At 34.2% G+C, this 26,411-nt stretch overlaps 2 protein-coding genes across 5 annotated transcripts; both read left to right on the plus strand.

Annotated features, from left to right (window-relative positions):
- Positions 1-14,722: 14,722 nt before the first annotated feature.
- On the plus strand, positions 14,723-19,706 carry LOC106764614 (protein phosphatase 2C 77). Of its 4 annotated transcripts, none has more exons than XM_014648900.2 (6): positions 14,723-14,858; positions 14,998-15,053; positions 15,283-16,557; positions 16,658-16,975; positions 17,056-17,161; positions 18,606-19,706. In XM_014648900.2, exons 3-6 carry the CDS (start codon positions 15,655-15,657, stop codon positions 18,941-18,943), a joined length of 1,665 nt encoding a protein of 554 aa, XP_014504386.1. In that variant the 5' UTR covers positions 14,723-14,858; positions 14,998-15,053; positions 15,283-15,654; the 3' UTR covers positions 18,944-19,706. The 4 variants fall into 4 exon arrangements, with proteins under 4 accessions (XP_014504386.1, XP_014504387.1, XP_014504385.1 ...); XM_014648901.2 differs by having other exon boundaries at positions 15,504-16,557; XM_014648899.2 differs by having other exon boundaries at positions 14,998-16,557.
- Positions 19,707-23,267: 3,561 nt separating this feature from the next.
- LOC106764612 (L-type lectin-domain containing receptor kinase IX.1-like) lies at positions 23,268-25,634 on the plus strand. Its single transcript, XM_014648897.2, has one exon. It carries the CDS (start codon positions 23,423-23,425, stop codon positions 25,511-25,513), a length of 2,091 nt encoding a protein of 696 aa, XP_014504383.1. The 5' UTR covers positions 23,268-23,422; the 3' UTR covers positions 25,514-25,634.
- Positions 25,635-26,411: the final 777 nt, after the last annotated feature.

Below are 26,411 nucleotides of genomic sequence, written 5' to 3' on the forward strand. Positions count from 1 at the left end.
CTAGCTTTGTATTTTGAACAACTTGGAAACTTGTACTTTGTCCTTCTTTTCGTTTTAATTTCCCCTCTATTTTGGATGACTGTAATTTATACTTATATTGTCATCTACTACTCTTAATATTTTTCCATTATTATAATTGATGCATTCTATATATATACATTGCTATATATTTTGGGATGTTTCATTTATGGTATCAGAGCAGTTTTTATCCTTAGAGAACCTGTAGGTTATGTACATCCCTTACTTGTGCTTGTGTGCCTTAAATGTACAGAAGCATTCTAAATTCTTGAGTAAGACTAATTGTTTTACTCTTTGATCCTACATAGAATATGGCGCCTAGACCTTTTTCTCCACCTCCACAACCCGATCAGACGAAAATGATGCGGATGATGTAGTCTCTCATGAATTCCATGCAACAACAAAATAATGCGCTAGTACAACAAAATACCATGGCACTACAAAACTTGGAAGCCGCTAGAGTGGCATCAGAAAGTGCTAGGGTAGCAGCTGAGGCCACCCAAAGGCAGTTCTTGGAGGTGATGACTAGTGGCAGGATTCCCACCAGTTCTTCTTCTTCTACGGCTGCTCCAACTCAAGAATGGAGTTTAGAGAATTTTCTTCAACACCATCCAGCTAAGTTCAGTGGCAATGCCGCTCCAGATTTATTATACTCCGCCGATTCAAGATCAAGAATGGAGTTTAGAGAATTTCTTGCAGCATCATCCTGCCAAGTTTGATGGCAAATGCTCACCGGATGAAGCCGATCAGTGGCTTCGTGATATTGAGAGAGTCTACAACGCTAAGAGGTGCCCTAATGAAAACAGGTTGTCCTATACTGAGTATCTCTTGACTGGAGAGGCAAGCCACTGGTGGAGCAGTGCACGGATGATCTTAGAGGGAACTAGAACCCTTATCACATGGGACCTATTCAAGAGGAAATTCTACAAGGAATACTTCCCTGATACACTAAGATTTGCTAAGGAAGTAGAGTTCTTGGAGCTAGTACAAGGAAACATGTCAGTATCTGAGTATACTGACCGCTTCAAACATCTTCTCAGATTCAGCACTGTGACAGTGGATGAAGAATGGTAGTGTTGCAAGTTTGAAAATGGGTTGCGTGGTGATATCAAACTCTTAGTGAGGGGACATCGTTTGAGGGAGTTTCCAGCTCTAGTAGAGATGGCTAGGGATATGGAAAAGACAAAGAGAGAAGCTGAGGGATAACCGAGCCGTCAGGCCCAGCCATTGAGGGTTGGGGGACCAGCCATGTCTATAGGCGGGTCCAGTTCCAGGAAGACGCCATACTCCGGGTCTTCTTCTTCTCGTAGTTCTGGAGGTTCTTCACGGCCTTTTGTTCAGCCAAGCCAATCTTCCTCTCGGAGTGGCGTGAGATGCTATGGATGTGGCAGTCCACACTACTTATCTTCATGTCCCTAGAGGACTAACTTCTGGAGGTGCAACCGATGCCACAAGGAGGGCCACTATGAGCGTGATTGCCCTATGGGTAGGAGAGCTACTTCCCAGCCACATCATGCAGGGAGATCTCAGCAGAGAGGTGGCATCAGACCTTAGGCCACCGGACGTGTTTATGCATTGACTGGAACAGAAGCAGCTAGCTCAGGTGATTTGATCTTTGGTACATGTTTTTTGGGTGGTAGATCTTGCATGGTCTTGTTTGACTCTAGAGCGACACACTCATTTGTGTTAGATACTTGTGCTAGAGAGTTGGGGTTGTCAGTGAGAGAGCTACAATATGACTTGACTGTATCTACTCCTACTTCTGGGATAGTGAAGACATCTACAGTTTGTGTTAGATGTTCAGTAGTGATTGAGGGACGTCAGTACAAGGTAAACTTGATATGTTTACCTTTGCACGGTTTAGATGTCATCCTAGGGATGGATTGGCTGTCTGCTAATCATATTCTCATTGATTGCGGAGAGAAGAAGTTGGTATTTCCCAGTGAGGAGGATTACGCACCTCTGACTCTTGGTGTATTGAGGGAAGATCTAATAGAAGGTGCGTGTTGTTTTCTAATACTGACACATATGGAAGTAAAACAAGGAGATTCTGATGTAGACCTCTCGGTGGTTAGTGAATTTCTAAATGTGTTTCCTGAGGAAATTCCTGGCTTACCTCCTCCAAGCGAGGTAGATTTTTCCATAGACATTATATCTGGAGCAAGGCCTATCTCTATAGCCCCATACCGCATGGCACCAGCTGAATTGGCTGAATTGAAGAAGCAGATTGAAGATTTGTTGGAGAAACAGTTCATCCGGCCTAATGTTTCTCCTTGGGGTGCGCCTGTATTACTTGTAAAGAAGAAGGATGGCAGTTCAAGGCTGTGTGTGGATTACAGGCAGCTTAACAAGTTAACCATAAAGAATAAGTACCCTTTTCCTAGGATTGATGACTTGATGGACCAACTACATGGGGCAGTTGTGTTTTCCAAGATTGATCTGCAGTCCGGCTACCATCAAATATTAGTTAAGGCTGATGATGTTCAGAAGACAGCCTTTAGATCCAGATATGGCCATTACGAATATGTGGTCATGCCCTTTGGTGTGACTAATGCCCCTGCCATATTCATGGATTACATGAATACGATTTTCCGACCTTTCTTGGATAAATTCGTTGTCGTCTTCATAAATGACATTCTAGTTTATTCTAAGAGTGAAGAAGAGCATGCACATCATCTTAGAACGGTGCTGGGAATATTGAGAGAAATAAATTTATATGCCAAGCTCTCTAAATGTGAGTTCTGGATGAAAGAAGTTCAGTTCCTTGGTCATATTATATCGGCTGATGGGATTTGTGTGGATCCGGCCAAGGTTCAAGCCGTATTGCAATGGGAAAGACCAAAGTCAGTGACTGAGGTCAGGAGCTTTGTTGGATTAGCGGGCTACTATCGTCGCTTCATTGAGGATTTCTCTAAGATTGTAGCCCCTTTGACGCAACTGACCAAAAAAGACACTCCATTTGCTTGGACCAATCGTTGTGAAACTAGCTTCCAGGAGTTGAAGTAGAGATTGACTAGTGCTCCAGTATTGGCCATTCCTGACACAGGTAAACCTTTTGAGGTTTTCTGTGATGCTTCTTATCAGGGACTAGGATGTGTCTTGATGCAAGAAAGAAGAGTTGTTGCATATGCCTCAAGACAACTCAAGATTCATGAGAGAAACTACCCTACACATCACCTGGAATTAGCTGCAGTGGTGTTTGCTCTCAAGATATGGAGGCATTATTTGTATGGAGCTCAATTTCAGGTGTTCAGTGATCACAAGAGCCTGAAGTATCTCTTTGATCAAAAGGAGCTTAATATGAGACAGAGAAGGTGGATGGAGTTCCTTAAGGATTATGATTTTGACCTTCTTTATCATTCAGGGAAGGCGAATGTGGTTGTTGATGCCTTAAGCAGGAAATCAGTACATGTTTCTGCTTTGATGGTTAAAGAATTGGAGCTCGTTGAAAGCTTTAGTGATCTAAAGCTAGATGTAGAATTTGAACCTGATGGTATAAGATGCTGCAAACTGGTGATATCAAGTGACATCTTTGGAAGAATCATAGCAGGACAACTAGTAGACCCTGAGCTACAGAAGACAAGGGATTTAATTGGTACAGAACAAGGAAAAGATTTTAGCACCGAGACAGACGGTCTTCTACGATTCAGAGGTAGAACCTGTGTACCAAATGATGGAGAGCTGAAACGGGTGATTCTAGAAGAAGGTCACCACAGTCGTTTTAGCATGCATCCCGACATGACTAAAATATACCAAGACCTTAAGAAGTCATTTTGGTGGTCAGGAATGAAAGGTGATGTAGCTCGGTTTGTTTCCTCTTGCCTCACTTGTCAGAAGGCTAAGATAGAACACCAGAGGCCAGGTGGTATATTGCAGCAGCTTGAGGTCCCTGAGTGGAAATGGGACAATATTGCCATGGATTTTGTCACCCATCTGCCACACACTGTCAGAAAACATGATGCCATCTGGGTAATAATTAATAGATTGACAAGGAATGCCCACTTCTTGGCAATTAATTTGAAGATGTCTATGCAAAAGTTAGCCCAATTATACATCAAGGAGATAGTCAGATTGCATGGTGTGCCTTCCAGTATTATATCCGACGGAGACACACGCTTCACATCTCGTTTTTGGCAAACTTTGCAAGGGGAGATGGGCAGTAGACTCTAGATGAGTTTTGCTTACCATCCTCAGACAGACGGACAGTCTGAGAGAACCATACAATCATTGGAAGATTTGTTAAGAACGTGTGTTCTTGATCCTCTAGGAGTCTGGGATGAGGTGTTACCATTGGTGGAATTCACATATAACAACAATTATCAAGCCAACATTGGTATGGCACCATTCAAAGCTCTTTATGGGAGGCGCTGCAGGACACCTTTATGCTGGTTCCAAGATGGAGAGTTTGTATTGACTGGGCCAGAGATAGTGCAACAAACGACTGAGAAGGTGAGAGTGATTCAAGAGAGGATGAGAGCCTCACAGAGTAGGCAGAAATCATATGCTGATAGGATACGCATGCCTTTGGAGTTTGAGGCCGATGATCATGTGTTTCTTCGTGTGACGCCTACTACTAGAGTAGGAAAGGCTATACGAGCTAAGAAGCTTTCTCCCAGATACCTTGGACCCTACCAGATTTCTAGACGCATTGGACCAGTAGCATATGAGATAGCTATGCCTCCTCAGCTAGCTAATCTCCACCCAGTTTTTCATGTTTCTCAGCTTCGAAAGTATGTTCCCGACCCTTCTCATGTGCTGGAAGCTGACACTGTACAAATCAAGGAAGATCTCTCCATAGAGGTGCAGCCAGTCAAAGTAGATGAGATGTTAACCAAACGTCCAGACGGGAAAGCTACTACACTGATCAAAGTGTTATGGGACAGCAGAACCGGCGATTCTACCTGGGAGAAAGAGGAAGAGATGAAGAAGTCATATCCTCACTTGTTTTCTGGTGAGTCCTAATTTTCGAGGAAGAAAATTTTTGTTGTTGGGGAGAATGTAAGGCCTAAAAAAAAGAATAAATAAAAATATAACAAATAGTGTGCACATGTGGCAGCATAGGATAGGTTGAATAATATTAGTAAAGTAAAATTACTCAACCTTCTAAAACCCACATTTAATTTGTGTTTCTGAAGAACAGTTCCCCCTTTTCTTTCAAACACTCTCTCCTTTTCTTCTTTGCCTTACCACTCCTTCCATCTCAAACTCAGATTCTTGATCCTTGGCTTGTTGAACAGAAGATACCTAGCTGATAAGGGCTTCAAGAGCAACCTTTCTATCGATTGAATTTTCGTTTCCCCAACTGGTAAGAAAAACCCCTTTCTTCCTTTTCACCTAGGGTTTTAATCATGCAACAAAATTTGGGTGCATGTGACCCATTTCACATTTCTCAAATTTTTAGCTTGTATTAGGTTCTAAAAATTGTATTCTATCATCAAATTGATGATCTATAGGTACCGTAAGGGTTTCCATAGGACGCGGGACATCTCTAGCCTTCTTGAGCTTGGTTGTATACACTAGAGGTAAGGGGAGCTAATTATTTTGTGTGAATTTATTTTATAAAATATATGCTTGTTGAATTTAAAGTTGATGTACTGTTTGAACTGTATTTCTCACATATAATATTTATATATATATATATATATATATATATATATATATATATATATATATATATATATGTTGAGTATGAACTAGATTGTGCAAATGATGAACCTGTGATTGATTGCCTGAGGCGTGTTTTAATCTTGATTGCGGTAATTTAGACTGTTTGGAGATGTATGGAGGGTTAATCCTCTGCTTGATTGTTTATTGTTTGATATCTAAAAATGCTTCATGACTTGAAATTTTATTGATGAACTGATTTGATTCTGTTTTGCATATGGTCTGTGATGTTGCTATGCTTTGGGTTGCTGTCATATTAATGTTGTTGACTGTTTCTGAGGAAGAAATTGATGTCATATGGAGTATCCTGTTATTGAGTTTGGGTGATAGTTGTTTTGGGTGATAGTTGTTTTGGGTGGGATTAAGCTTTGTGATAGTGTTTTGGTTTCTTTGTTATGAATGCTAACTGTTGCACGCTGGTTGGTGCATGATATATTATAGTGATTTATAATTGTTCCATGGTGCTGCCAATTTATTTTAANGCTGAATCATGATTCTTTTAGAGAAACACTTGACACTAAGTTTTATGCAACATGGGTTTCGAATAAAAGAAAAATTGGGAGAAAATTTAAGCTTGTATTTTGTAATCAGGGAAGTTTCGTTGATGTAGATTGGTGCAGCCTTTGAGTAATTATATTCTTTCTTGGGGGTGTTGTTATTAATTCATATTTTATATTTTTTTTTAGATAGTGGTTTGCTGGATAATAATTCTATTGCTGTCCAAATATTTAGTTCTATTATATTTATGTTTTTTTTATGAGGTGTATAAAATAAGTGGTGCTTAATGGATATTANGGAGTTGGCCAAAACTTTAATTCTAGAAACTTTTTGAAAAAAAAAAGAAAAAAGAAAACTAACGTNGGTTTCTTTTATATAAACTTAACTAATGTTATTTTTTTATATTGGAACCAAACAGGGTGTACATTGAATCATGGTTATAAAAGGTGCGCTGGAAACTAATGGTACAATGTTCTTGTATTGTTTTTCCATTTTATTTTTTTTTCTCTGCTGTCCAGTTTTTATTTAGTGTCGTAGGTGTAGAGTTTTGAGAAAAATCTTTGTTGTTATTGCACTTAATTCCTTGCTGTTTGGTGCTGTTTTGACCGCTGTTATTGCACTTAAATCATTGTTGTTTTCTCTACTATTGTGGACTGATTCAGCATTGTTTTCTTTTTGTTTTACACTAATAAATTCTGTTGTTTGGTGCTGTTTTGGGACACTATTATTATTATTTGCTATTTGTTTTTTTTATCACAATACTGTATCCAATGCTTGATGTTTGAGTTAAAATTATGCACTAAAATAAAAGGAATTATGAAATGATTAAAAATCTTGATGGGTGTGAAACTTTGAGAGAAATTATTGATTCAAGAGGTATATCTTGTGATTTAAAGTGATCGGATTGAATATATGAAAGTAAGATCTCTAGGTGAGATCATTTAGTGTATTGAATGAATGTAAGAGGCTTCCATATGGGAGGTTATCCCTAACACTCTTACGGTCTTTCATTCTCACATAGAGAGGATTGACGCGTGTGGTGAGAGTAGTGGGAGGTCCTAGGGTAGGTGCTATCACTGGAGGTCTATTCCGCGGTAACGGACTAGCCTCGTGTGTGGTTGGATGAAATCCCTCGGCAATGGCTTTGCAAAGCAGTAGGGGCCACCATAAGTGCACAACCCGCCCCAGCTCTATATTCATTCTATGTCCGGACGTGCCTAGGAGTCTTAACACGATATGATGCTTGTTTTAATGAGTTCTATGAAATAAATGTTTATGTTCATGATGACTTACATGCTTGTGCGTATATGGATATTCTCGGTAATACTAGTACATGTTTAAATGTGTATGAACGTTCTTGCAGTAAATTGTATGATTGTTTGAGACCTAGCTCACCTTTGCACTTGTATGTTTGTATGTGTTTGCTTCCCCCCTTGCGATGATCATCCAATCCTTTGGATGTGAGCAGGAGGTGATGATGTATCTTTGGAGCAAGCGTTGGAGACTAAGGAAGACCCAACCCCTGGTGCTTAGGATCTCTATTAGCTCCTAGTTTAGATGATCTNTATTTTGAAAGACTATTANCATTTATTTACTTTGATCTGTATTTTGGAAAACAATCTTTAGGACCCTTTAATATTTANCTAGCTTTGTATTTTGAACAACTTGGAAACTTGTACTTTGTCCTTCTTTTCGTTTTAATTTCCCCTCTATTTTGGATGACTGTAATTTATACTTATATTGTCATCTACTACTCTTAACTACTTTCTATTATTATAATCGATGCATTTTATATATATACATTGCTATATATTTTGGGATGTCACATCTTGTCTCATCTCTATTTTTTGTTTTATAAAAAGATATCATCTTTATTTTCTATATTATTTTATTTATTTCTATTATACCAACTTAGTTTTATCCCATTCATTTCCAAGAAAGTGTAAATTTATAACCTATACTTATTTTCAAATCCATTATATGTATCTAGTAGCTAACTGCTAAAATAAAGCAAACCCACTTCAACTATTGTATTAAAAAATTAATTCACCACAAGAACAGAAAAAAAAAATGAAAAAGGAAACTCCAAAAACACAGCAAGTTTTCGAAGATGAGATGTAAATTATAAACCATTAATGAACTATAGAATGATAATATTTCAATGATGTTCCTATGAAGCCTTGTTTAACAAAAAAATATCATAACATTACTACTTCTCCAAGATGAAACAAAAATAAAAGTGTTTGAAAACAAAAAGTTATATAGTAAAGTATCCCATCCATAGTTCAATCAAAAAATTGAATTTGTTCTTTCTTTAGTGTAAAAAAATAGATGTTTTAAAGGTTTGAAATGGTAAACTAAACAAACTTTTGATTAGTAGAGTTTATAATGCTGAAAAGGTAAATGAAGTGGAATGTATTAAAATAAAGTGAAAATATGATCTTGCTGCTATTCGTTAAATTAATTTAAGTTTTTAAATATATTTATAAATAATATGGTCATGCAAGAAATATTAAAAAAAAAAAAACTTTTGTTCGACCACTTTCCATGACAATGATGTTGCCCCTTAAAACAAAATTTTCAGAATAAATTTTTTCGAAATTAGTTTTTCAAAACACATAAAGTACATTTTAGAACATGTTTTTCAGAAAAAAGTCTTTTTTTTTTTAAATGAGCTTTCCTTTTTTATTTTTGCTCTTTTTTCTCTCTAACAGTGATGAGAGCGTGGTTTGATTAGCGAGGGTACATTAGTCTTTTCGATTTATATGGTGGTGTAATTAGCGACAAGAAAGAAAAAGCCCAATGAATGACATGAATTGGGCTGAAGGATTTTGGGGGTGCATGGGTCTATTAAAAATTGAGACCCACCATAGTTGAAGTAAAATTAACAGTCTCCACCAAAATAAAAATTTGTAACAGAAAAAAATACCATGAGAATATAAAAAATTGAAGGTTAGATGTTCTTTAACAATATTTCTTTCCATCTCATAATTATAAAAGAAGTTGTTTTGGGTTATTATTATATTGTTCTTCTTAGTTTTGTCTTTTAATTTTCATAAGTTGAATGGGTTGACATGGATGGTCGGGATAGAGGGAATGAATTGAACTTACCAGATGATCGAAATGGACGAGCTGACCGATCTTGCTAGGTTTGTTTGGATGGACGGGATGGACCTAATGGTCAGGCTGGCAGAGATGGACGAGATGAACGATATGACGAAATGGTCAAGATGGACCAACTGGTCGATTTGGTTGAGTTGGCCATGATGGATGAATAGTCAAGTTGGCTACGATAGACGAGTTGAATGGATGATCAAGATGGATTAGATGGACGAGATAACAATAATAAATGGATTACTAATCTAGCCAAGATATATTAGATAACCAGGTTAACACAACAAAAGATCTAACATGTGATTTTATTGACTGGACTAATTATGATGGACCAACTGATTGAATTGACCAAGATGAATGAGCTCACCATTATACATAATCCTTTTTGTCATTCTTATTTAAAAAAAATAAGACACATTTGGATTAAGAAACTAATTTAATACAAAAATATATCATATTATTTTTTAATTCAAACAAATTATAAAAAAAATAGAATAATGTGCATAATAAAACTTAAATCTATATTTATTTTTATCACATAGACCTTTTTAATTTAGTTCGCATACACACGCTGCTAAAAAATAAAAATAAAAAGTTATTTTAATATATGTTTGCATTTCATGGATATTACTTGCAAGTCAAATAATTTTTTAGCCTTTTCTTTATATTGATCGAATTATAATTCATTTTGTTAAAAACTACTTATCGTCCTTTATTAATGGTACAAGCTTTATATTTTCAACTGTTTTTTTCTCTTATAATCTTTCATTGAAGTATATTTTTCTTATTACTTTTATGTATTTTTTTTTCTCGTTTTATTTATTTGCTCTTCTTGTTATTGTTTGATAGTTTATCACGTTTTTAATTGCAAGTACATGAATTCTAATAGGTAAACCCTAGCAAAATTAAACTACATATCATATTAGACGGGAGTATATTCTTCGTAATAACAAAATTTACTTTTATAGTATTAGTCTTTGCCAAAAAAACATATCATTCTTTGTTTTTTAATGTCCAATTACAAAAATAATAATTTACTCTGAGCATTTATTATTAGAAAAATAAATGTGTATTCGATGAACATTTTTACTAAATTATTAAATGACTTTTAATTGTTTGCATTCTTTCTTATGATTTCATTGTTTCTTTGCTGATTTAATGTGATCAAGAATAACTCAAAATTTAAAAATTCACATTGACTTAATTAAAGAAAGAAAATAAAGAAATTAACATGCAGATTTTTAGTTAGTTTGTTATTAATTTTTATTTATATTTTGAGTTTAGTTTATATTTTTTTCTATAATAAATAGGATATTATATGTTTATATTCAATACAAGAGAGATATAGTTTTTCAATATATTCGACATGATATAAGAGTCTAAGGTTCTTTTAAAAAAAAAAAAAAATTTGTCGCTTGCACCCACTGCTGTCGACAGCAGCATTGTCTATCGCCACTGTTTTGATCAGTAACTACACAGTTTTGATCATCTCAATCAGGCGACCACTGTGCCTTCAACGACGCCTTCATCGGAACTCTTACGTACCCTCAACACTTTTCGAAGTTGTGGATATGCTCCTTTTTCTGTTGTGCGTGGTGGTACATCCTATCTCCTCTTAGGCAACTATTCAGAGTATCAAGGTCGCTCATTTTCCTCTTTCAGGTACCTTGATTGGAGAATCTTGAATTTTTAGGTTTTCTCTCTCTTGTTCATCTATGTCTTCTTCCACTGTCTTTTCTGACCTCTCTTTTGTCATCATTGCGTTTGACCCGTATATATATATATATATATATATATATATATATATATATATATATATATATATAGGTTAAAACCCTCCCTTGGTCCTCGTATTTGTGTGTCAGTCTCAATTGGGTCATCGTTTTATTTTTTGTCTCAATTAGATCCTAAAACTTGTAAAAATGAGTCAATTAAGCCCTTTCCGTTAAATTTTCATTAACGCCGTCTAAATGTGATGATGTGGTAAAAATGTTTTATTTCGTGGATTTTTTTTTTTAAAATTTGGAGTTTTTGACGTGGCCTCCTGAAACGCAGACTCTCACCATTTTTGCGCATCGTCTCCTTCATCGCAACACCTTGTCTCATCCTCACCACTTCGAATTTTTTCTTCTCAAAATCAATTCGAAAACAAATTAAGGACAGTATAACTGAAATTATGGGGAGAAATAAACTTCGGAGGTTTTGGGAACCTGGTCGCAGAAGGTTTCGCACTTTATGTCACCTAGGTTTCAAGAGTCACTGACTGAGAAAAAAAAAGCACACAAAAACGAAAGCAGAGTGAGTTGGAACCATGTTTTTTTTCTGGGTTTCAGAGTATTTGAAGATAATTCTGAAAGAGAACCATGTTTTGCGATTTGAAGATAATTCGTTGCGTTATGTTGCGATTTCTGAAAGAGAACCANGGCGGAAACCTCCATATGCTTCGGAAGAAGCCACCGGAGAAGACCTTCTCCGAAGAAACCGTAAGGTACAAAAAAACCACATCTTTTTTTCGATTTCTCCATTCATCTTCAATCCTCTTCCAAAGTTCATCTTCTGCAAGAAAATCCAATTATTTTAATAATTTTTAGATGTAGAAAGGGACATTTTTAAATAATTCACATTAGGGTTCGCTTGGTTTCGTCTTCCCGGTATTCAGATCCAGCAGCGGCGTATGTGTTTTCCCCAATCCACAAATCAGTGTTTTCCCCAATCCATAAATCAGCTGTTCTCAATCAGTTTCAACAATATTCGCTCACATTGCGAGAGTGTCGTTTGTTCTCGTTTTATCGACGTTCTTCTCATAATTCCACAAAATGACATCAAGATGAGAGAACGAATTAGGGTTTTCAAATTCATTTCAATTTTTTCTTCAAAGCAATGTTTTTCATGTATAGTGAATTTTGGGTTTTAATTGGGTTTTGTTGTTTTGATATCAGAATAGTTTTTATTGCAGTGATTGCAGAATGAAAAAAAATGAAGAAAAACTGGAAAAGTTGGAAAATGAAAGAGAGAAAGATTGCAACTTTATGAAAGAGGAAAAAACAAACAAAGATTGCAGCTTTATGAGTGTTGGAAGAGATGGAAGAGAGAAAGTGAATTAGTAGTGGAGGAAATCTGACCTGAAACAAATTCTCTTTGATTAGCCACGTCAAAAACTCCAAATTTAAGAAAACATTTTTACCACATCATCACAATTAGACGGCGTTAATGAAAATTTAACGGAGAGGACTTAATTGGCTCATTTTTACAAGTTTTAGGATCTAATTGAGACAAAAAATAAAACGATGACCCAATTGAGACTGACACACAAATACGAGGACCAAAGGAGGGTTTTAACCTATATATATATACATACATACATATATATATATATATATATATATATATATATATATATATATATATATATATATATATATATTCTTTTTTTTTTCTCCCATGGAAAAGATTATTTTTGTTAGCTTATTATAGTCATGGTGACTCTTCAACAATGACCTCTTTATTCACTGGATGTCAACAATGCATTCTTCAACGACGATTTACAAGAAGTGATTTATATGGAGCAACCTTCCAGATTTGTTGCTTAGGAAGAGTCTTTTGGGTTAGTATTTCATCTTCTATGTTGTCTTCATAAATCATTAACACTTTGATGTCAATCAAGTGTAGAAACATGATATTTTCACTAAGTTTTTGTTGATTATATTGATAACAAAATTGGTACATACGATTTGAATGTAGTAGCTTGAGGAGGAGTGTTAAATATATTATATTATTAGACATCTTAGATCAATATCTTATCTTTAATTAGTTTTTTATTATTTCTTATTTATATTTTCAACTTACCTCATATTTCTTTTATTATAAGCAGAGTTTATATATTAAAGATAATAGAAATTAATCTCATATACATAGTTTTTCATTATATTCCATACTTACAAACTCCATTTTGTTGTTTTCAAACACTTTAGAGATGAAAATGCATGAAGAATTGATATCAAAGATCAAAAGTTCAATTAATTTCTAGTGATCAACTATTTAGGTAGAGATTGTTTTCAATTGGATCAATTGTCCTGTGCTAATATTAAACCAAGTCACAATTGAATAAATTGTTTCCCATTGTTAGTGGAACAATTGCTCTCTTAATGAAAAATTATTACGATTTGCATTAATTGATTTTGTCTAAATATTGATGTCAAAGTAAAATAAACTTTCAAGAAAATAATTACCAAAGAAGAGATTGGTGCAAGTTGCATCAATTATCCCATAATAGAGATTATGTCAACTAAGTCACAATCAAATTATGTTTGATTATCATTAGAGTCTTACTTTTAGAGAAATTGTTGCAAATAGTACACTGTAACTATTCATTATTGTTTTTAGCATGGTAAACACTTATCCTAACACAATAAAATAATCTTATTAAAAAACAAGTTCACCTAGTCAATTGAAAAAAAAATCATAACTTAACACTTTTTCTTCTTAAATGAGTTCAAATAATCATAACTAAATTCACATAAATATACCACTACAAGAAAATTCCTAGATAATGACTAATTTTAATGATAAAAAATATGTATAAAGACTAATTTCCTAATTAAAAATCAATTTAGATATCAATTTCTTTGGTTGATAAACTTTGATAACTAATGTTAGTGAATATTTTAAACAATAATTCATAATAAAAATTCTTTTAATTACTAATTTAGAAACCAATTATATTTTTTATTCATAATATAAACTATTTTAATTACCAATCCTTTTTAATTTATAAATTAATATTTAAATTGATTAATATAATAACTAATTATTTTTAATTATCACTTTCTATCTATGAATTTTCTTGTGGTGCATATTAATAACAAATTTGGAATATTTAAGAGAGATCACCTTATTTCAAAACTGTTTAATTTGATAAAACATAATTTAATGGACAACAATATTTAATTATTGATATTGTCTGAATCTGAATATTTACATTTTACCATATAAAAAATTTGTAACTAATTACCATAATGATAAACAAATTTAAAATCGTTGAAAAAAAATTCGCTTTAATAAATTATATTTTGTTCGAAGGATAGATTATCTTATCTAACAATAATGTTTCTATTAATTTGCAATTGTTTTTAAAAAATGTCTGATAAGAATCAATCATGTTATCAAATTTATGAACATAATTTTTTTCATTCAATTTAGTTCTTACATATCAAATTTATGAATCAATTTCTCAAACGAGGACCGGGTGGCAAGCATTGGTAATTTTTTTTTTTCTAAATTGAATACACAGAATTTGAGAACACAGAGTAAAAAATCATAACGCTAAAGTAATGAAGCATAGCTGAGCTGTTGTTGTTCAATAGGTCAGAATTAACAGAATAAATAAAGAAATAAATAAACATCCATGTCTTTGCTTTTGTTGTTTAATGATGCTTTGTTCCTTTTTTTATCAATCCATGGGTTTCAGGTGTCAAAGCTAGAGGAAGAAATAAGATAGAGAAAAAAAGAGTGTGTATGTGTGTGAGAAGAGAAAGAACGAGACCCTACATCGTTGACAAAATTAGGTAGTGACTCACTCTTCATTCTTCTAATTCTTTTTTTTTTTCTTTCTTTCTTTTCACTTCTTATGCTTTCTTCTCTTCATTGATTTTGTAGAAGTAATAATTATTAAATTAATGTTAATATTGTTATTATTATTACTAGAGCTCGCGCGCGCCTGTGATGCGTTGCGTTACCTCAGATCCAGGCAACTAATGGTGGTATGTGGAAAAGGGTGTCTTCTTTTTAGGGTTTCCTTGTGATTCTTGAGGCTTTACCTTTTCTGGGTTTCTTTCTCATGACCCATTTCTTCTTTCTTGTGTTTAGGGATAAGGGGTGTCTTTGTTTTTGAAATTTGTTTCTTTTTAACTGGTGGGGTTTGGTGTAATATGTTTTTATGCAGATAAAAGGTTGTGTTTTTGTTTTTTGTTTTTGTTTTATTGTTTTCAGGCTGTTTCTCTCTCATTAGAGTTGACAAAGGTGGATGGGGTTGTAATGCTTGAGAAGGGTGTTGTGGCAATTGGCATAGCTATTTATGATTAGCATTTCCGAAAATGGAAGATGGGATGCTTTGATGTTGACTAGATCTGAGTGCCCCATTTCACTTTCACCACCTTTTAGCTAGTTCATGCTTTGCATCGCCTGAATTTGCTTCCCCTTTTGTCTTGTAGGGCTCATTAGGAATGGAAAATGCCACCCTTTCACATTCTAAGATCCTATTCAATCTCAAAAGCAGGTGCAAATTTAGTTGAAGTATGACAGGTTTTGTGATAGCAGAGGGGTGGGAGGGTAACTTTTTGTCCTACCTAGATAGGGATTTCAATGGAGGAGATGTCATTTGTGGTTGCAGTGCCATTAAGAGTAGGTAATTGTTGTTCAGTCTGTGATAACACAACCATAGTTCCCCACATGGATGTATCCAGGTTTAAGCTGATGGCGGATACAGGGTTGTTATCTAATTCTGTAACTAAGGTTTTCACCAAGACAGTTGCAGGTTCCGATGATTGTGATGATAGTGGCAATTTAGAGGATGAAGCTGGAATTACTGAGGTTATACCACCAAAACAGGATAGAGAAGGAGAGAATCCTGTGTTAGATATGATATCTGAAGATAGAAGCACTTTGGTTGGTGATGAAGTGTTAGCCGATGAAATTGAGGAAGATTCATTGTCATTGGAAGGTGATCAGGTTGTTGATAGCTCATGTTCTCTTTCGGCAGTCAGTGAGAACAGTAGTGTGTGTGGAGAGGAGTCCTTGTGTTTCGATGCTACTTCAGATGTTGGGACACCATTTTCTGCTTATGTAGATAAGAGCATTGGTGCTGTCAATATTGCTGCCGAGGCAGTTGATTTGGAGGAATCAAATGTTGACACAGATATTACAACAGAACCTCTTGCTGCGGCAGTGAGCCTTGAAGAAGAGAATGGAATTAGAACTGGCCCTAAGCCTTCTGATGCCGTTCTTCATCAGTTGCCTCAGGAAAAGGGGGTGAGTGGAATGGTTGGTCGGAGTGTTTTTGAATTGGATTATACCCCACTTTATGGATTCATATCTGTGTGTGGAAGAAGACCTGAGATGGAGGATGCACTTGCAACTGTACCTCGATTTATGAAAATTCCTATTCAGATGCTAATTGGTGATCGGGTGCTTGATGGAATAAACAAGTGTTTTAGTCAGCAGACGACTCATTTCTTTGGAGTCTATGATGGCCATGGTGGCTCTCAGGTAAAATTCAATTTTGCTCTTTATCGTCATGATTCTTGTGTTCAATGATTTTACCTTTATCTTTAATAGCCTTCATCCGGTGCATGCTTTCCTCATTCAGGTTGCAAAGTATTGTCAAGATCGTATCCACAAGGCTTTGGCCGAGGAAATAGAATTTTTCAAGGAAGCTCTAATCAGTGGAAGTATGAAGGAAGGTTGTCAAGATCAGTGGAAAAAAGCTTTAACCAATTGTTTCATAAAGGTTGATGCTGAAGTTGGAGGGAAAGTTGATAATGAACCTGTTGCCCCAGAAACTGTTGGTTCCACTGCTGTTGTTGCTGTTATTTGTTCATCTCATATCATAGTTGCAAATTGTGGTGATTCAAGAGCGGTTCTATGTCGTGGCAAAGAACCCATTGCATTATCGGTGGACCATAAAGTAAGTTACTCCAATTATAGTTACTTATCTCCTTTAATATTCTAAAATTTTAACAGGTTTTTCAATTTGTGATATGTTAGCCCAACCGACCTGATGAGTATGCAAGAATTGAGGCAGCTGGAGGAAAAGTGATTCAATGGAATGGTCATCGTGTATTTGGTGTTCTTGCAATGTCAAGGTCTATCGGTATGCACTTTTTAGGCATTTACTTTATTTGCAGTGTGGTGTGCAGACTAGTATCAGTTTCATGGAAATCTTTATTTGCAATGCGTTTGTCATTATCATCTTACTTTACTAATGAAGAAAGCAGATGCTATTTTTTTCTTCCCTTTGTATTTTGTTGGCTACTGGAAAATATGTAAATACCTAGACTACAGTAATACTGAATAGTTGAGCATCCTTTTTTTAATTTTTGACGAGGAAGCTATTTTGGAATTTGGGATTTCATCATCTGAAAATTAATTGTAGGTGTACTTATGTATTCAGTATTATTGTAGGACCATACAATTTGCTTGGATCACGGATGGTGAAAGAGATGGAACAGGAAATGGTTGAAAGATAATTTAAAATTTAAGAATTTATGGAGTGGAATTGGATGTGAGGGGAATTATTCCCTCTGAAAATAACTTGTTCCCTTCTTAATTGGAATAATGAGAGGGAATATCTGTACATTCATTTAAAAAAGGTCTTCTACAACTTCACTTATATTGTGTTGCTTAGGTGTTCATATACATGAATGTTTGTGCTGACAAAAGTTTAACTTTCCCTTTATACCCTTATCAATCATCCAAGTACAGGGAAGAAAACTTTCCGATTCCGTCCTGTTTCCTCTAGAATTGCTAAACTTAGCCCTTTGCTTTCAGTCTGTGACAAACAATTATTGAAAATATGTCCTGTTGAACCTAAGCTACAAATCATGGTGCTATAAGCTTCTCTACGTGTTATATATTTGGCTATCAAAATACCAGTTTTTTTAAAGGTTTTGTTAAGTCTAAGCCAAAGATGATTGCAGGAGGGAAGTGAAACCAATGATTTGCATTCAAATGTTCAGAGTCAGACGTAATTGCTTGAATATTATTAGTATAGTTGAAATAACTGAAAGACTTGTGTCTGGTAAGAGATTATGATTATTTTGCTTGTTCAGATAATAAGGTGGTGGGAAATGTACTAGTTTAGGCAAATTGTTGTTATATGAGGCCAAAGGGGTGAGACAATTTTTGAAGTATTAACGCTATTGCCTTCTCTCATCCTCTCCTTTTCATGCTGCTCCTATATGAGATAAAGTTGAGTATATCTTATTAGAAACTATGTTAGCACATTATCACTCTCTTTTTGCTAGTGGTTTTGGCACCACTTACTTGTAATAGTGGTCCCATATCAAAATTTTGTCCCTTTATTAAAATTTTTTTAAGTCTATACTGCACCAAAGTTCTTAAGAGGACCCATGTACTCCAATTTTGTTTATATTTGAACTAACAATGCACAAAGTTAGTTCAATTTTGTTTTACAAGTTAATATATATCTTGTCATGCAAAAGGTTCAAGACCAGCTAACATGTCTATGCAACTAGGAACCCTGTAACTTTTAAGCAACAGAAATTATTTGTGCTCATCCTTGCTGTGATTTTCAGGTGATAGATATTTGAAGCCATGGATTATTCCAGAACCAGAAGTTAAATTTCTTCCCCGCACAAAAGACGACGAGTGTCTCATTCTGGCCAGTGATGGTCTGTGGGATGTGATGACGAACGAAGAGGTGTGTGATCTTGCCCGGCGACGGATAGTTCTCTGGTACAAGAAAAATGGCTTGGAACAACCATCGTCAGAAAGGGGAGAGGGAGTTGATCCTGCTGCACAAGCAGCAGCAGAATACCTATCAAACCGTGCACTTCAGAAAGGAAGCAAAGATAACATCACCGTGATTGTGATTGATTTGAAACCCCAAAGGAAATATAAGAGCAAGTCATGATGTGATGATACTCTTGGACTTGAACTGCTCTTGGTTATTTGAAGAATGATAGAAATCTTAAAATATAATATAATCCAATATAGTTTTGCCCTCTAATTTTTCAGCAGGGCATTTCCCTTAGCTCAACAAGATTAGGACAATGTACTATATAATACATATCCACCCAGCTTCCCTAGAAACTCTCAACTCTCAACTCTCAACTAATCAAGAGTCTCCTTGTTTACTGTGCTGCATTGGGGACTTATTGTATTCATTGTTATGCCTCCGAGTGCAAAGGCTCTGAGAGGCATTTTACTTAATATGACTGTAGTCTGTGTGTTCATAAAGAAACAGTAGCTAATTGGCAAAAGTGGCTTTTATGGTGTGATCCACTGTCAGGTTTTACTGTTTCCTGATTCCTCATTTCAATGATGCAGCAAAATGGAGCTTGGTCAAGAAGTGTTTGTGGGTGGTGGATTCATATCAATGGCCATGATCCAAAGTCCAGTGCTTACATTACACTCTAGCAATGATGGTGGGAGACAAGGACAAACAGGGGTGCCTAAGAAGAATAACAGTTCCTTTATTCTTTTTGGGGACTATGAATGGTGTACCTGTGCATAATGTTTTGATCATGATCAACAAATTTCAGAAAGTAACTAGTTGTAAATAGGAATTATTGGTGCACACTCATCTTTCATGCATTCTTCTCCCAAGGAATATTTTATTTTCTTGTAACAATCTTTTTCAACTTGTTTTACTTAATATTTTGGTTTACATTGAACCCAGGGATTAGCCATGTAACCTAAAAGTTGTTTCTTTTTTGTTTAAATTTAATTAAATAAAACTATCCTTTAGAAAAACTGATCCATACTTTTCCACCATACAAGGTCTTTTCGAACGACATTTATTTGCCATTTCAAAAGAGTTGGTGTTAATTTGGCAGACCTTACATTTTTTTTTTTCTGAAAAGAACGTTCACTTAATATTGCATTAGAAATGATAAAAGACCAATTTTTGTGTTTAAAATATTATTAATTATTTGGGTAATTGTATCTTGTCAAATCACATCATACAACAGTTTTCGCATTGTTCTTTCTTAGTTTTGGACCATTCAATATTCTTTAGCTTTTATCCACCATCTCGTTCCTTAATTTAGTCATTCAAGATAATCAATCTTTTGTAATAAACGCACACTGTCTATCCTGGTATAATTTTGTACACGAATAAACAATTCAAAATTAAACATTGTCAATTATAATTTATGTTTTTTTTTTCAGTCTAAAGGGTCATCTATCAACACAGATTAAGTCAAATTATATTGTTTTAAATAAGACTAAACTTGCAGGAGGCTCACATTAGTTCACGATTTGCCATATGTTCTCACAAAATTATTTTCATGCACAGCACACTGCAGTAGTGGAAGCCCGAACCTGGAATACTGGGAAGTTTTAAAAGGACACCACTATTCTAAAAGGACACACATCATAGTAAAATACAGTAAAATATACCAATGGGATAAGGAAAATCCGTAGTCAAAACAGACAACTGACCGACTATCAGTTAAACACTAATCATGAAAAGTAATTACATTGATAGCCAATTAATACATTTAACGACCATATTAAATACGAACATACGTTATTTATGAGTGACAGGTCATATTACACGATAATATGGTATTAATGAACAATTAACAGATATATTAACAAAGTACTATTGGATTTGATTCCCTGGCTTAATGATTAATGTGTTTGGCTAGAAGAAGCTTTATAAATATACTATTGACATTCAGGTAAAATAACCTTGTCTATCCTAATAAAATATAAACCTCTTAAAACATATCTGACTTGAGCGTCAGAGTGTCTTTTGCAGATCAACCACTCATTGGAAGATTGCACTTTCAGAAAGAATTAAACGGTCGAAAGAGAGCAGAGAAGGAAAGAGGACCGACCCTAGGATCAATCCAACCGAAACATAAACTAAAGATTACAAGATATGAACTATATTATAGAAAACTCTTAATCATTTTATTTTATCTCTTTAGTTATATTTCGTATATAAATGTATGTCACTAGTTATAAGGAAATGAAACTTTGTTAAAATATTTCTAAAGAACAAGTGAGAACACCTTAGCAAACTTCAAAACAAAAACTGTTAATATACAATTAGATGAAGGTGGAAGAAACAAAGTATACTTGAATTATTAAACCAAATTTTTCTTCATAAAACTTTTATATGATTTTGGATTTCTTTATTTTTAGGTTATTAGGTTGGAGAATTTAAATAATAGGATTTTTTTACTTATATATATTTTTACTATTGATATTATAGTTGTTGAAATATTTCTTTGCCTAAACTATTCATATTATGATCAGAAATAATAGTGGATTTTTGCTAATATGATAGTTTACTAATAAGTTAACGTGATGGCTTAGAATAGTTCTTAGTTTATTAATATGCTTGATTGCAAGTATAAGAGGGAATAAGTTACGTGCAGACACTTTATATATAATGGTTAAACTCTTCATGTTATTTAATATTTAATTAATGCTTAATTACAAAAAAAAGATCGTTTTAAACTTTTAGGATTCAGTTATGACTTTCCATTATTTATGTTTTACCTATATGACTTTTCTATAAATTATCAATTCTATTTTCAGGTGGTCAAGTTGACATCTTCTACTTTCTTTCTTATATAATACATGTATTTTATATCTTAAAAATATTTTTTATATATAAATTAATTTTAACATACTTCTTTGGCTTCTAACACCATATTCATTGATGATAACAAAATTGCTCTTGATATTTTTAAGTATAGTTTTATATTTAAATCTTGTAAACCGAAAAAATGTGATTGATTGGAAAAAAATTCATTGAAAATGACATATTAGATATTTTTAGAAAGATTAATTATGCAAAATATTTTGTCATAATAATATGATATAAGATAAAACTATAATTTTTGTGTGGGTCTACACAAAGTCTAAAATGACAGAAAAAAGAATATACTTATTGTAGGAAGTTGCATGGTAACTATGATGAGGTGTAACCGCCCTATTGAAAAACGTGGCGCCTATTATTTAACTACCAACTTCTTCTTCTTCAACAGTAGGCACAGTTTTTTGACCATCATAACTTAAAGTTTAATTTATTTTAAAAATAAAGAGAAAGAGCTTTAACAAATTGAAGATAAATATATCTTGATACACAATGTATAAGGTATAAAGAGTAGTCAGCCTATATATAAAATCAAATATAATTATAAAGTTCTAATAATTAACATTGGGGATAAATTAGCAATTTTTTTAAAGCTTAATTGATTTAATAATATTACAATAAAATTATGTATATTTATGCTATAAAATATTGTAGTCAGAAAAGAAGCTCGGTATCTCACTGGCTACTTTGAATTAGGTGTGCTATATTCACTTTTGTTATGGCGTTATTATATATTGTGCTACTTCTTTGCACTTTCGTTTCTATTCAAATTTCTCGACAAAAAACAAAGCAAAAATGAAGACAAATAATTGAGACCATTTCTATGTCAAAGTCTTCCACTTGTCAGTAAAAAAAACAGAAATAGTAAAATATACTAGTTAACTCGATTATTATAAAACTTAACTATCTTCTTCTATATAATTAAAAGATAGTATATCCTAATTAAATGTTAACAAACTATTTTACAAGGAAAATGAAAAAGAGAATTAAATAAGATAAACAAAATGTATAGTATCGATTGGCTTAATTTCGCCATAATATTATAGATCGATTTAACAAAATAATTAGTAAAACAAATAAAATCGCACCACTTTATTAAAAAATTTAACTGATCGTTTGATTAACCAACCGGATGTATGTTTAACATGATTAAGAGTATATAAAGATATTAACACAAATAAGTTTTTTGGTAATCATGATTAAAAGGTGATTAAATTATAATTAAATCAATAATAAATAAAAATTCATTATAATTTATATAAATAAAGAATTTATGTAAAATAATTAAAATAATTCATTACTTCATTTAATATTAAAATTACTATATCTTTTGTAATTTAAACATAAAACCATATCTTTGTAAGGACTATCCGAATTATTGCAAAGACAATATCAAACTAAACTGAACAAAAAATTTAAAAGAGAAAAGAAAAATAATCGAAAACCGAATCACTTCACAAGTATTAATTCTAAACCAATCTGAAAAGTGTGGGTTCCATTTTACATAGAGTAATGCCCATTGGCCTTAGCTTTTCGTCCTAACAAAATATTTTATTAACACTTGCAAAAGTAAAATAAAAAATATATTTTTTCTTACCCTTTATATTATTCTTTAAGTCAACTAATATATATTTATATTCTTATTTTTACAATGTCATAGTATATTATTGTTTTTTTCTTATCTTTTTCTTTCTGGAATTTTTTTTCCACAATAAACTAAGTCTAATTTTGGAAGAATGTGCAGAAAAGATAGCACGCCAAGCAAATGTGACGATTATGCTTTTGTTTTGCATATATTCATTCATCACTGACAAGTTGAAGGTTGCATTTTTCCAAGTTTCAATCTTCACTCACCAAACCATGTCAGGCAATCATCACTTCCTTCTCTTCATCTTCTTCACCACCTTCTCCTTCTTCTCTCCCATTCATTCCCTCTTCTTCAACATAACCAACTTTGATGATCCAACAACCTCGTCCGACATATCCTACCAGGGTGATGGAAGATCAACCAACGGCTCCATCGACCTCAACAAAGTTAGCTACTATTTTCGTGTCGGAAGGGCTCTCTACTCCAAACCCCTCCACCTCTGGGACCCATCTTCCAATGTAGTCACCGACTTTGTCACACGCTTCACCTTCTCCATTGATAGAGTAAACAACTCTGAGACCTCTTATGCAGATGGCTTTGCGTTTTACCTAGCTCCTCTTGGCTACCAGATCCCACCAAATTCTGCAGGTGGCACCTTTGCCCTCTTCAACGCCACCACAAACAGTGAACTCCCTGAAAACCATGTTTTTGCTGTGGAGTTTGACACCTTCATTGGCTCCACTGATCCCCCAATGAAACATGTCGGTGTAGACGACAACTCTTTAACCTCTGTGGCGTTTGCGAACTTTGACATCGACAAGAACCTCGGAAAAATGTGTCACACTTTGATCACCTACACCGCCTCCACTCAAACCCTCTTTGTTGCTTGGTCCTTCAAAGGAATACCAACCACAAAGGACAACGACAACAACTCCTCTCTGTCTTACCAGATCGACCTCAAGAAAATTCTTCCAGAGTGGGTCAATATTGGTTTCTCTGCCTCAACCGGACTTTACACTGAACACAATGTTATTTATTCGTGGGAGTTCAACTCCACTTTGAAAGATTCCTCCGTGGATAATGAGGGTGTGAAACTAAAACACAAAGGGTCAAAGCTTGTGTTAATAGTTGCGGTTCTCTGTCCACTGGTTCTTCTTTTAGTGGCGGCGAGTATTTTTGTCTTCGTGTTGATAAGGAAAAAGAGAAGAATGGATGATTGTATGTTATATGATGTTGGAGACGACGAGGTGGGTCCAACTTCAGTTAAATTTGATCTGGATAGAGGAACTATCCCGAGAAGATTCGAGTACAAAGAGCTTGTGGATGCCACTAACGGTTTTTCAGACGAAAGAAGGCTGGGACAAGGAGCTTCGGGGCAGGTATACAAGGGTGTGTTGAGTTACCTGGGAAGAGTTGTGGCGGTGAAGAGAATATTTGCAGACTTCGAGAATTCAGAGAGAGTGTTCACGAACGAGGTGAGGATAATAAGCCGTTTAATCCACAAAAACTTGGTCCAGTTCATAGGGTGGTGTCACGAAGAAGGTGAATTTATGTTGGTTTTCGAGTACATGCAAAATGGAAGCCTAGACTCTCATTTGTTTGGAAACAAGAGGATTTTGGAGTGGCGTGCGAGGTACAAGATTGCTTTAGGTGTGGTAACTGCGCTTCAATATCTTCACGAGGACGCAGAGCAATGTGTGCTACACAGGGACATAAAATCAGCGAATGTGTTGTTGGACATGGAATTCAACACAAAGGTGGGGGATTTTGGCATGGCGAAATTGGTGGATCCAAGGCTGAGAACTCAACGAACTGGGGTGGTTGGAACTTATGGTTACTTAGCACCTGAATATGTGAACGGAGGAAGAGCAAGCAGGGAATCAGATATATACAGTTTTGGAGTGGTGGCATTGGAGATAGCAAGTGGGAGGAGGACATACCAAGATGGTGAGTTTCATGTTAGTTTGATGAATTGGGTGTGGCAGCTTTATGTGGAAGGAGAACTTATGAGAGCTGCAGATGAGAAACTGAAAGAGGAGTTTGATGAGAATGAGATGAGAAGTTTGCTTGTGGTGGGTTTGTGGTGCACAAACCCTAATGATAAAGAGAGGCCTAAGGCTGCAGAAATCATGAAGGTTTTGCAGCTTCAATCACCATTGCCGCTGCTTCCACTTGATATGTATGAACGTGCTCCTCCCATGCAACCCATTAGGATGCCACATCATCATTCAGGCCAATCTTCACCCATTACTAATAGTCTTGTTAGTGTTGGAAGATAGATATGTTTCTTTTTCTTCATCAAGTCTTTATTCATAAGATTGGTCAAACAGACAGTAATTTGAACATGTACAAATCTATATCAGCCTTTATATATATTATTTATTTTTCTTTGTTGACTCATATATTCTTATCAGTATCACGACATTCTATCTTATATTTCATTTGATATATCTTAAACGACACTATTATTTTAATATTTATAAAATATTTACACACATTTACTATTTTAACTTTCAATATATCTGTTTTATAAAATAAAAATAAGTTTAAACATCTTTTTGATTCCTAAGTTATAAGCAGATGTTTAGTTTAGTCTCCGTTTTTTAAAATGTAAATATTTGGTTTTTAAGTTATAAAAAATGAATTAAATAAGTCCTTTTTTTGACTTGAAATATTATTTTTGGTTAACAACTCTTAGATTGTTCTGATTTGTTTCTTAATAATAACAACATTTTAGATTGTTTTTTGTACTTTAAACATGAACATCAAAAAAGGACTCATTTAATACATTTTTTAAAACTTAAAAATCAGAAATTTACATTTTAAAAAATAGAGTATAAATTGAACAAGTAGTTATAACTTAGAGAAAAAAAAAAAAGGTTAAACCATAAAAATATATTGAAAGTTGTGTGAGGTTATAATCATTAAGTGCAACTTGATAACTTATTTTGATTGGACAGCGTTTAATATTGCAAGTGGCCGCTGGTTCATTGAATGATTCGTGTAGGCTTACCTGGCTTCCAACTATTTACCAAAACGACAACAATCTTATGTTTTCTTTTCTATTATCCATCTATATTCAATAATGAATGACACAAAGGTATTCTCTAATATATAAAAAACTAGCAATCAACCAGTCACGAAATGAGTTGGGTGAAATGAATTTTTCAAAAAAAA

Source organism: Vigna radiata, chromosome 6, assembly GCF_000741045.1.
Source record: "Vigna radiata var. radiata cultivar VC1973A chromosome 6, Vradiata_ver6, whole genome shotgun sequence".
Taxonomy (NCBI): domain Eukaryota; kingdom Viridiplantae; phylum Streptophyta; class Magnoliopsida; order Fabales; family Fabaceae; genus Vigna; species Vigna radiata.

Coding starts and splice junctions, on each gene's coding strand:
- LOC106764614 (XM_014648899.2), top strand. CDS start 15,655: ATGGAGGAGATGTCATTTGTGGTTGCAGTGCCATTAAGAGTAGGTAAT. Junction 16,558..16,657: donor ATGGCCATGGTGGCTCTCAG/GTAAAATTCAAT, acceptor TTCCTCATTCAG/GTTGCAAAGTATTGTCAAGA. Junction 16,976..17,055: donor CATTATCGGTGGACCATAAA/GTAAGTTACTCC, acceptor GTGATATGTTAG/CCCAACCGACCTGATGAGTA.
- LOC106764612 (XM_014648897.2), top strand. CDS start 23,423: ATGCTTTTGTTTTGCATATATTCATTCATCACTGACAAGTTGAAGGTT.